At 25.8% G+C, this 13,355-nt stretch overlaps 1 protein-coding gene across 1 annotated transcript in view; it reads right to left on the bottom strand.

Moving 5' to 3' along the window:
• LOC100203602 (plastin-3) overlaps positions 1-7,106 on the bottom strand; it is a 61,463-nt gene extending 54,357 nt beyond the window's left edge. Inside the window, exons 1-2 of the mRNA XM_065797948.1 lie at positions 6,931-7,106; positions 1,653-1,808 (exon numbers count right to left, since the gene is read on the bottom strand). Coding sequence (XP_065654020.1) covers positions 1,653-1,808; positions 6,931-6,987 — 213 coding nt within the window. The 5' untranslated portion in view covers positions 6,988-7,106. The remainder of the gene's footprint in view (positions 1-1,652; positions 1,809-6,930) is intronic.
• Between the last annotated feature and the right edge of the window lie 6,249 nt (positions 7,107-13,355).

Raw genomic sequence — 13,355 nt, 5'->3', positions numbered from 1 at the left:
AGTATTTTTAATAAAAGTCAAAATATGTTTGAACAGTAGAGTTTGCATATTGTTAAATAAAGAAGTTATATTCGTATTGCATATTGTTAAAATAAAGAAGTTATATTAATAAATATATATACATATTTATAATATATATATATATATATATAATAAATATATATATATATATATATATATATATATATAATAAATATATAAATTAAAATTGAAGTGCGTGATGCACTTCAATTTTAATTTATGCAGTATAAATTCTAATTAAAAATGATATTTTTCTTCTATTTGAAAGCTAAACCCAGCATATTTTTTTTTTTAAATTCCAGTTGAACTTTATCATATTATTGGCTTAACCCTGTACGATTAAGTCGATAATACGATAAAGTTCGAACTGAATATATATATATATATATATATATATATATATATATATATATATATATATATATATATATATATATATATATATATATATATATATATATATATATATATATATATATATATATATATATATATATATATATATTATTGTGCACTTTCACACTCTTTCAGAGCTTTTATTTCTTTCATATATATTCTATAACACTATCATATAAATAGTATAAATTTTAGACTTAAAATGGTTAAAATAAACTTATATAAAGCAAAATCAATGTCTTTATTATGAAAAATGAACTATAAAACTTAGATCTTTTCTAATGTTTTTATAATATTAGTTGAACTCTTTTAAATCTAATTATCGTTTATTAAAAAACTAATTTTATTTAAATTATCAAAAAGTATTTATAAAAAAAGTTTATTGAAACGCTTTGTTGTCATCGTTGTTTAATAAATTAAGAATACAAATTGTTTTAAAATATTACATTCATCATTAAAAAAATACTTTTGAAATAAAAGTTTTTTCAAAAATTCTATGCAAATTTAATGGCATTTTAAAATTTTATTTGAAAGCGTTTAGCTTAGTGTAAACAACTTTTATTAGTAAGTTTACATAGTATAACAAAAAAATTTAAAAACAATTTAAAAAAATAATAACTTTGTTATGTTTTCGACTGTTAAATTTAAAAAATTGGATTTATGGTTGTTTATAAAATCAATTGCACAAAGTTTTTTAAAAACATTTATATTCATCTTAAAAAATACAGTTTAACAATATCTTTCGATAATTTAAATGTTTTTTATAGTAAACAATCTTTTAAAGCAATTTCTCGCTTTATTACCTTATACTTTATTTAGCACATTTTTCAAAAGTTTTCAGTAGCAAAAAAATAATAAATGCGTGGTCAGGAGTAGAGTGCAATAGCACGCCTTTCCTGTCCGTGACTGATCAGAATGTGTAAAAATCAGAAAATCTAAAAATAGAAAAGTGAATGTTATCAATAGTTTACAATACTACTATACATTTTCGCAAATTATTTCTATACTAAACTTAGCCCTATAATAAAAAATGACTAGAATATGCAAGAAATCCGCTAAAAGCAAAAATTTTTATAAAAAATAGCGACAGGCAACTCAAAAAGTTGGCAGGCAACCAAAATTAAGGAACTGGTTACTTTCATTCGCTCATCTGGCGACTGACCAAAAATCTGAGTGTACACCCCGACCTAAAAAAAAAATATATATATAGAGGGAGAAAAAATATTTGAATATACTTCAATAAATTCTTGTAGCTCAATTGTCCCATTTTTATCTTTATCAACTTGTTGCACTATTTCACGTAGCCTATATCCAGGAACATTTTCTCCAAGCTTTGCAAAACAACTTCCTAATTCCTTGGTAGAAATACTGCCATTTTTATTGACATCAATCTAAAATATTATGTTTCATATAAAATTTGCACTAGTAAATACTAAATATATATTTAAAAGATCATTTCATATCATTTTTATTATTTATACTATTACTGCTTTTATATATATATATATATATATATATATATATATATATATATATATATATATATATATATATATATATATATATATATATATATATATATATATATATATATACCAGGTCTATAAGTATGAAATGAGCGTGTTTTTTTTCAAAATAAAACACTATTTTCTATTGGAAAAGTAAAAAATATTTTATTCAAAGTATTTGCCATTGCTTTCTACACATTTTGACCACCTTTCTGGAAATTTGTGGATACCCTGCCAATAAAACTCGTTTTTGAAGCAAACCATTCGGAGACCCATTTTTCGACTTCTTCGTAGGAATTAGAGTGTTGCTCATTCAATGCATGTCCTATCAATGAAAACAAATGGTAGTCGGAAGGAGCCAAGTCTGGTGAATACGGCGGGTGAGGTAACTCTTCCCAGCCAAGTGATGCTATCGTTTCCTTGACCGCTTTTACTGTATGACTCGGAGAATTATCATGCAACAAAATTACCTTTCCGTGTCTTCTGGCCCATTCTGGTCATTTTTCAATCAACGCATGGTTCAAATTCTTCTGGTCCCACCAAACACAGAGCATTGTCTTTTTTCCAAACCAATCAGGCTTTGCAGTCGATGTTGATGCTTCTCCTGGATTTACCCATGATCATTTGCGTAAATCCAGTTTTTTTATATATATATATATATAAAAAAACTGGATTTACCCATGATCATTGTGTTCAAATATATATATATAAAATTTAATATATATATATAATTTATATATATATATATATATATATATATATATATATATATATATATATATATATATATATATATATAAAATGGGTGCCTGTCATTCAATTCATGTGGCACCCATTTCCCGCACTTTTGGATCTTTCCCATAGCTTTTAAACGGTCAGAAATTGCTGGTTGTAAAACATTTAACATTTCTGTCATTTATTTTTGACTTAAAGTGTCATCTTCATCCAGTATTGCTTGCAATTCTGTGTCTTCAAACTTTTTTGGTGGTCTTCCACACTCTTCATTTCGCACATCAAAATCATTATCTCTGAACCGCTGAAACCATCTTTTGCATGTTGCTTCCGATAGAGCATGATCACCATAAGTTTCGACAAGCATTCCATGCGATTCTGCAGCACTTTTCTTCAAAAGAAAACAAAAAATTAGTGCTTTCCGCAAATCAATATTTTCTGGTACATAATTCGACATTTTTAACACGATTAAAAAATGTGATGTTGTTTATACAATGACTTGATGTTTACTAAATATGTTTGACAGATGTCATAGCAACAAAATTAAAAAAAAATTAAGGCCCATTCACAACAAATGTTCTCTATCGATACATTTGTAACTCGACGCTCACTTCATGCTAGTAGACCTGGTATATATATATATATATATATATATATATATATATATATATATATACAGGGTGTAAACTAGCCCTGTGGGGTTCCGTCAAACGCGGTATTCCCATATGCTCATAAAATTAAAATTCCAAATTTAAAAAAACTTATTCTCCAAATAAAGTAAGCTAAATCAAAAATTAAAATTTAATAATAATTCTGATAATTATTGAAAATTAATATTAAATACTAATAGGAAAATAATATACAAAGTTCTAATTTATTAACTGTGTAAAACAATAATATACAAAGTTCTAATATATATATATATATATATATATATATATATATATATATATATATATATATATATATATATATATATATATATATATATATATACATATATATATATACACATTCATATATATATATATATATGAATGTGTATATATATATATGTATATATATATATATATGTATATATATATATATATATATATATACATATATATATACACATTCATATATATATATATATATATATATATATATATATATATATATATATATATATATATATGAATGTGTATATATATATATGTATATATATATATATATATATATATATATATATATATATATATATATATATATATATATATATATGAATGTGTATATATATATATATATATATATATATATATATATATATATATATATATATATATATATATGTATGTATATATATGTGTGTGTGTATATGTGTGCGCATATATCCAATACTTGGAGAAAAAAGGTATGGATAGAACAAAGTTTTTTGAGAGAGCAAAATATCTTTATGAACAGTTTGAGTTTACTTTCTCTTGTTGACCAAAAGAACATATTCACATTACCAAGCTGAACTGACAAGGTATGCAAGATTGAACAATCTAATCCTAATGAAGCTCAGTTTTTGGCAAATTGTTAAATCATGGAAAAATTATTAAAAAAAACATGAGTCACCTAATTGAGTACAACCTAATTTCTTAGCATCAATATGGCTTCCTCAGTCAAAAGTCATGTGTTAAAAATTTACTTGAGACAATATACATTACACCAATGGATCATGGCTTTTACTTAATCATAAAATATCTGAATTTTAGCTTTCAATAAAGTTGCTCATAAAGCGCTAATTGTCAAATTTGTTTCCTAGTTAAGTTTCAAATTGGTTTCAAAAGTAAATTACCAAACTGGCTCAAAGCATTCCTTCTAGATTAAAGCAAACTAATAAACACAAAAAAAATCAATTTGACATTGGGTGGATACATGGACAATGGAGTTAAATATAAACAAATGCAAAGCATTAAAAATCAAAAAATCATCTAAAATAACCATCCATGATCACAAATTTAGCATACAAAAGCAAGATAATAGCAGCACATACTAAATGTCTACCAACCAAGAGCCCTTTGAATTTTAAGAACAAACCATCTAAAATAGTCAGCCAAATCTAAATATGTAGCAGTCAAAGCTGTTACTCTCGAGTCCCTAATAAAAGGGGGATGTTTATTCATTTTTGGAAAATTTCCAACCCCACGGTTATTAAGATCCCCCCCCCCCTCCATTTATTAATTTTTATTTGTTATTAAAAAGAAAAAAAATCAGTAAAAAATGGAATTAAAAATTAGAAAATAATTATTTTAGTCACTGATAAAAACAAAAACTTTTAGTGTAAACAGGCTTTAAAAATCGCTGACCAAGCAAATCTCGATTTGTCAAAAATGAGCTTTTAATCTATTTCTTATCAAAGTATAAAACTTATGTTAGCATATTAAATCCTATTGAAATTATTATAAAACAGCTGTTAAAAAATGTGCATTTGTTCACAAGCCACGCTAGATTTAAATAGTTTTATGAGTGTTTTGTAAAAAACACTTTGGATTTATAAACTGAAATTTTTTTAAAATAATACTTAATTTGTAACATTAAAAAATCCCACCCCCCCCCCACATTTATTAGATCTGGACTAAAATTTCCACCCACTCTTTTATTGCCACCCCTCTCCCACTTGTATCAAGGACTCGAGAGTACAGTACTAGCTTCCATCAATAGAACTCAAAGATAACATTTTAATGTTTAAAACTCTTTACAGCATATTTGTAAGGCCTCACTTTGAGCATGTTAAACCCACATGGGCTCCTATCAACATAGCTGATGAAAAGGTAATCAAACAAGTACAAAGAAGAGACAAGAAATCATGTTATTTATTAAGGGGAAAAAATACCAACCCTACTCAATTTCCAATCAGTCAAAGTTTGAAGCATGCTAAGCAGATACAAATTCAGTACTTCAAGGAAGGCATAGTTTATTACATCCATATTACATCCTGGATCCAACCACCAAAAAAGTCTAGACCTGGCAATGGATCAGCTGCAACAGTTAAAAGAAAGAAACAACTTTCAAACAGCTCATATATAACTGTCATTATATGTGAGCTATTTTATTTAGTATAAAATTTTGTATTATACAAATGCAGATTTAGTTGTGCATAAAACATCATTGATGATATCATTAATGCTTCTGAAATAGCCATATTTAGGCTATTTCAGAAGCATAAATAATAACATCAATGTGTAGATATTGCTTCTTACATAGATATTACTTGTAAGAAGGGCATTTATTATTGCAAAATAAACAGAAAATTGGCTTTTCTTTTTTTTCTTGTGAAAATGTATACTTAGTTTATTTAATGGTCATATTTGGTTTATTTAAAAAATAGTGTATTTAAATTTCTTACCAAAGTGAAGTTTTTTATTCTTTTTTGATATTTTTTATTTATTTTTCATTTTTTTTGTAAACATAATTTAGGGAATTTTTTTTTTTTTTTTACTTGAATTTCAAATAAAGTTTTTTATTTTCAAACCTATGTTTATATATAACTCAAACAGAAGAAAGAGAGGATTGAATGAATATAATGTAACATTCAATAAATGTATGTACACCTACTACACCTTTTATTGTAAACAATGTATTGTTTGAAAAATGAAAAAAATGTATCATACAAATATTATTCTACAAGTTTTACACTATACTTATATAAGTATTTTTTTTTTTTTTTTTTTTTTTTAATAACTTTTTTGTAATATTTATCTTTTTGTAAATAATTTTTTTTTAATATATACAAAACATTTTAAACATTTTTTTATACATTTTTTTGTAATAATTATTACAATAAAAAAATTTTATTTATGGAAATAAAAAACAAGTTAAAATAAATTTACTAAAAGTCTTTCAAAATTCTAAACTAAAATACTTTTAATATTTAACAATATATTTAATATTTACAAATATTAAAACTATATATAGGCTTTGTTTTGATTTTTACAACTGTGTCTGAGGAGTAACTGTTCAGAAAACATATGTAGAAAAAGTTAGGTGCGTAGTGCTAAACTATGGCTAGTTAAAAAAAAAGGTCATCCAACATTATTAAGAACATTTAAACAGCTTTTTTTTAAATATAAACACATATTGCATGTATCCTATTAAAATGATCTCAAGTAGGAAAATAAAGACTTAATGAAATTACTAAGCAATATTTTCAAATTAGGATTAATTAAAGTATTAAAATGTCGTATTTACACATAAAGTATCAACAAATCGTATATTAAAAAAATTAATGAACTTTTTTTTGGTATACCTCGTTAAAAGCTTCAGTAATTTCAGCTAATACGTCCTTGGGTATTTTATCAGCCATAGCAAAAAAGACAATGTTTATTTTAATACATTTTTAACTCAAATTGATACCTCAATTTAGCTTGATCTTCCCCGCAGTGATTATTTTCTTTTAACACTTTTACACAAATCAGTGATGTTATTTTATACATATAACAAAAAAATATTTTTTCTTATCAATTTTGCCTATTAATTTTGTAAATAAATAAGGAGTGAAAAGATAAAAAATTGATGAGAGATAAAAAAAAATTTCAATAAGAGGCGTTGTTGTAATATTATAATAAATAGTGGTGTAGGTTGGTCAGGAAAGTTGAGGGGGGGTGGGGGTAGAAATGAAGATTAAGGGGGCTAAAGGCATCAGAATCAGAATTTGAATGGAAATATGGTTATTAAGCGTATAAAGCATGTCTGAAATTCAGTAAAATGTAGAATAATATGATGGTAAAAGCAATATGATGTTAATCATTATTAACAGCAGCGTACTATTTTTTTTAAATAACATATTTGTCATTTTTTTAGATTTGAATTGCCTTGACTGCCGTCAGACAAAAAATAATGCTATAAATAAAATGGAAAAAATTGGCTGAAGTAAAGACGTTAAAAGTAAAATAAAACATCAAAACAAAAAAAGTCTTTGTATAAAACGTATCGTTTTGTATAAAACATTGAAACTACGTTTTTCCCAGCTGTTCATTTAAACGTTATCGAATATCAACCAAAAAAAAATAAAGAAAGTTTTCATGTTGATTTTTTTTAAACAAAATTAACTACAGTTTTAGATTTTTTAAAACAAAATTAACTACAGTTTTAGATTTTTTTTTTTAAAACTAACTACAGTTTTAGATTTTTTAAAACAAAATTAACTACAGTTTTAGATTTTTTAAAACAAAACTAACTACAGTTTTAGATTTTTTAAAACAAAATTAACTACAGTTTTAGATTTTTTTTTAAAAAATTAACTACAGATTTAAATTTTTTACAAATTTGGTTTTAAAAAAATAAAAAGGTAAACTTGGTTTTTCCTCCTTTTTTTTTTTTTTTTTTTTTTAATTTTTGTTTGCTGGTAGCATTTAAATGAACACGTAAGAAAAACAGACCACTCCTGTAAAATCAAATCTGATAAATAAAAACATATGAAAAGTAATGCTGAAGAGAAACACGTTGCCAATTTTTTGAAGTCTATATATCCTGTCAACTCGCGACGTTAGAATTATCTTGTTATAAGTCCATGATTTTGCAAACTGAGAAAATCGATGTCAAAGTTTGAGTTTGTTTGCTGCTAAATTGAAAAAATTATTTGGGAATTATAGTTTTTCTTTAGCTTAATGATTGTTTCGTTGTTTATTTTTAAATAAAAAAAACTTATAAAAATTACGCTAACGCCCTTATTTTCCCATCCTCTTAAGGAGATAGAACAAAATAACTTTGGCTTTTTGTAAAATACAAAAATGTTATTTTGTTACATCTTATATATTTAATATATTAACTACATTTTTTAACAAAAATATGTTGAAAATCAATAAAATTTTGTTTTAGGTAGCTATTCTTCTTACGCAGTGCTATTGTTAGGCACCCCAACGCCCCTAAATTAGGGTTAGTTGGGACCAAGCGAATCTAAGAGAACTTTTTTTAAAATAAAAGCAGTTTTTTTTTTTTGTAATACCAAAAAATGAAAGTTTTTTTTTATTATTTTGGGGCCCTATTGAGGGTTATTTATTTTGGGAGGGTTCCCGATCCACTAGCTACTGCATTGTTCTTACAAGTTTATTTGATACCTGTTCGCACCGGCTCGGAACAAGACTAAGATGTCTAATTTAAAACAAAAAACTTCGCTATATAATATATATATATATATATATATATATATATATATATATATATATATATATATATATATATATATATATATATATATATATATATATATATATATATATATATATATATATATATATATATATATATATATATACAGGGTATAGGAAAGGGACGAAAAATATTTAATAAAGAAATTGTTGCGTTAGTTTGATAACGCAACAGTCAGATTAGCTTCTTGCGCATGCTTGCGAATTAAAGTGTTTAAACTCATGCGGCATGCGCTTAATTCTCTTCTCTTTGCTCTTCTCTTTTTGCGGTTATTTTGCACTCAGCTCTTGTGTATTTGGATTATTGTAATTTGTGTTGAGCATTCTTAAATATATGTACAATAATTTAATCTCACCTTTATTCTAAAGATAATACTTGCCCCACGTAGTGTTTAGTCTTTTTTGAAATAGCTTTTTTAAAGTTTTCCATCAATTATTTAAGTATTACAGATATTAACACAACAATTGAAATAATCTAATTACAAACAACATGCAAGATGAACTTGATTTTATTTTTCTTAAACCTGTGATTCCATTACAAGAGTTTAACTATTTGTTAAAAACTATTATAAATAATAAGCTAAACAAGGAATTTTATCAAGATTTCAAAATAATAATAATTATATATTTTATATACCAATACTAAATAAATAACAGAGAAAGTCATATATAAAAAAAGTTCACTTTATTAATGCTTTGTAAAACGCAATACCAGCAGCAGGCATGTATGAATACATGGAAATGATATCATTGGCTTTTTAAGCAGATAAAGGCTGATAATGAGCATGTAAGCAAGCTGACATTGGGATATTTCTCTTTAATGGTTTGTCAATAATGCTTGATGCTGCTCGCTTGACAGACTTATTAGTACGAGCTTATGAATAATTATTTGAAAACAAGGTTTTAAAAAAAACATGGTATGGCAGCCCATTTCGATAAACAAGATTTTTAACTCTTGTATAAGGCACTAACTTATAACTTGACAATCCAGCAACGATTGACAAATTCTTCACATCTACTAATTGCATTTATTAAACAGAGAATGGTTTTTTACAGTTTACATTTTTATTAGCTCTTTCAGTGTTGTGAAAAATACTTTCAAAAAAGTATTTAAAATACAAATACGAATACTGGATCAAAAAAGTAATTAAAATACAAATACAAAATACACTCAAGCGAAGGTATTTAAAATATAAAATAAAAAATTCTCAATATAAAAGTATTTAAAATACAAAATACTTTTGGAGAGCGAAAAATAAAAAATTGAAAGTGCTTTAAGGCAACCAAAGTTTAAAATGACAATAAAATCTAATCTAAATGTTTGTTGGCTTTCTGCAACAACATTTGTTCAAAATGTTTATCTGATAACCGATTTCGGCGATTTCTTCAGAAAATAGGAGTTCAACTAGAGCAGACGATGAAACAGTTGCATTAACATCTCTGAAAAGTTTCTTAACAATTGGATATTGTTCCGAACATGCTAATGAAGATGTGTATAAACCATCTTCAAGATATTGTAAACACTCATAGTGACTGCTGACTGACTAGTTTGTATGCAGCTTGTTTTTGATGATTCGAATTCAAAAAAATTATCAGTTCCAGATGTCGAAGCTTCATCAGCATCTGCAGAACTTTCAGCTAAACTGATTTTTTTTGCCTCTTCTATGAAGGCTTTTTTAACCCAGTTTCTCTTTTCCTCTGGAACCCATTGCAGTTTCAAATGAGGATGAGATGCAGCTGCAAATGCATAGATTCCGGATGAACTATCGTATGCAAACTAATGTGGGAAACGCTGATCTATGTTTGAAATCAATCCCTCAATTAAACTTCCACTTTGGATAACTTTTGGAATAAGAACTACAAGTTTCTTTTGAACTTACTGAACCGTTGGCATCAGGAATTCCAGAAAACAATTATTTTTCCCTTGCAGTTTGTCCAGAGCATCAGCAATAGGTTTCATATACTGCTTGTATTCTTCCAATACCTCCAACTCCACTAGTTTGAAACAACGCAATTTCAATGCATCCATGATTTGGGGGAGCTTTTCTTTCTCTTGGCTCCAAAAGTCGACATATGGCATCATAAGTTGAATTCCATCGAGTCTCCCCTGGTGTCCTCAATGAAACTTTAGTTAAATTCTCCACAGTATCCGATGCTTGTGTGCTTCGGCTGACACGTGACCACAGTTTTGAGCAATTAGCCATTGCTCCTCTGTACTGTTGTTTATATAAACCTAGTCCATTTTTTATCAATTTTGGAATGTCACTTGTGACAAGCAGGTTCAGAGTATGACTAGCACATCTCATGTGCTTTGGTAAATATTTGTTTTTACTTGTTTGTTTCAATGATATATTAAAAATAACTAGAACTGCCGTAAATCGGCATAAGAAAAAGTGAAGCAAAAATCGGCCATTATGGGGGGCAAAATCTTTACGCTATTTATCAAAACAAAACAAATACGAAGCTTGAGATTGTTTAATTTTATGTAATCAATAAAAAATCGATACACAGATATCTGAAAAATTTGATGTTATTTTGATTTAAAATTTAATAATTAAGCAAAATATGCATTTTTTTTGTTAAACATTTCAAAATCAAACTTATTTCATTTTTATTTTATTTTAAAATTTAATATTTAACTCAAATCTTAGATTTAGTTGGATTTTAATCTATAATCTATTAACATTTTATGCACCTGTTAGTCATTAATTACCAAGCCAAAACTTGTAATGAAACATTTTATAAAACTGTTTTGACTATTAACTGATCTCTGTGTGACACAACTTAGAGGTTCCTTCTAGAAATGTTAGAATTTTATTTATGGTTAAAAACTTCTTGTTTTCATAAAAATCATTATAACTTTTTTCTATAATTGATTTAGCGTCAATAATTAAATAAATTTAATTCAATGTTATGTTATAATCTAGTAAGGTTTTCAATATAAAAATAGCTCCATAGGTATTCAGGTATATAAAGAATATCTTTCCTTTGAAATACGAGTCTTTCAATATAAATAAAAAATCAAGAAAAGTAACAGTTAATAAAATTTAGTTTAATATTTTTATTTATAATATATATATATATATATATATATATATATATATATATATATATATATATATATATATATATATATATATATATATATATAAACTGAAGTAATTTATTATCCTTTTATATTGTTTATTTTATATTTATGTTATAAACCTTTGAATGTAATTAATTTATTAGATTGTTGACGTAGACCAATCATTGATTTTTTAAAACTTTTTCTGTATATAATTGGCCATATCTTTGCAGTCTGATTTTAAAAAAGTTATTTGCTAACATTTTTATCAGTTGTGTGGAATGCATGTCTTCAGTGACAGCTTCATGCTTAGCATCGTGTTCATTTAGGTCTTTAAAAAAATGTTTTTCACTAATAATTTTATTAACTGCATAAATCATTTTCAGTTTAAGGTTTCGTTCCACATTCATTTTTGGTTTTTTGAAATTGTCACAGCAGACATAAATTTTGAAAACACTCTCGCATACTATTATAGTTTGTAAAACATCATTTCTTGGAGCAATAAGCCCACCCCTATTTTTTATGTTAATCAATGAAAGAACTGATGTTCCATAAGAATGTTCCACAAAATTGTTTTGGGAAATAAGTGAGTTTGCACACACAGAACATGTTATCTTTGATAATAATCTTCTCACAATAAATCCAGATATATATCCTAGTATTGCTTCCTTATAGATAGAGGTATTATCAAGATAATTTTTAATTGTAACAATATCAATATCAAAGTTTAAAAAATCTGTTTCAGGATTTGAATAAATTGCAGATTTTGTACACTTTAATGCAAAAATAGAGCCATTTGCAATATCCTTAAATGTTAAACAATTTGCATGCTTTGAGCCTACAATAGAATTGCGCAAAAGAATTCTTTTTAAAGATGACTTAAGTTGGAGGGCATCTGGATTATTATTAAATCCATTTATTCCACAAATACAAGAGAACAGTAACTTAAGATGATCTTGTGAAAATTTGTATGTTAGGCAAAATTTAAAAGGATGAACATTTAAAGTCAAAAGCTCATAGGCTAAGTGTTGAAGACTTTTTGCAGCCACAATTAACCCTAATACAAAGGTTTTTCTCCTATGTTTTAATAATGGAGTACCATTAGCATCTGTCAACTTCGATAAGTAGTTTATTATTTGATCAAAAGTTGTATTCCAATAAGGATAATCATTCAAAAAAAGAGCTTTCTTATACGATTTTGAAAAAAGATTTTTAGAGTTCAGCATATCAAATAATTTGTCAATGACCCTTATAAAATTTATAGTTCCTTCAGCATGCTTGAAATTTGGATGTTTGGAAAACATCAGAAATTCAATTGCATCTGCAACTGAACTACTAAGTGTTTGTGCAGCAAACTTAATACTTATTTTGTGACGCTGGAAATAAATATGTTTTATTGAGATTTTATTTGCAAATTTTAATCCTTCTTCTTCCTGTATTTCATATACAGCTTTTATA

This window comes from Hydra vulgaris, chromosome 05 (assembly GCF_038396675.1).
Source record: "Hydra vulgaris chromosome 05, alternate assembly HydraT2T_AEP".
NCBI lineage: Eukaryota > Metazoa > Cnidaria > Hydrozoa > Anthoathecata > Hydridae > Hydra > Hydra vulgaris.
This window is presented reverse-complemented; position numbering and strand designations above follow the sequence as displayed.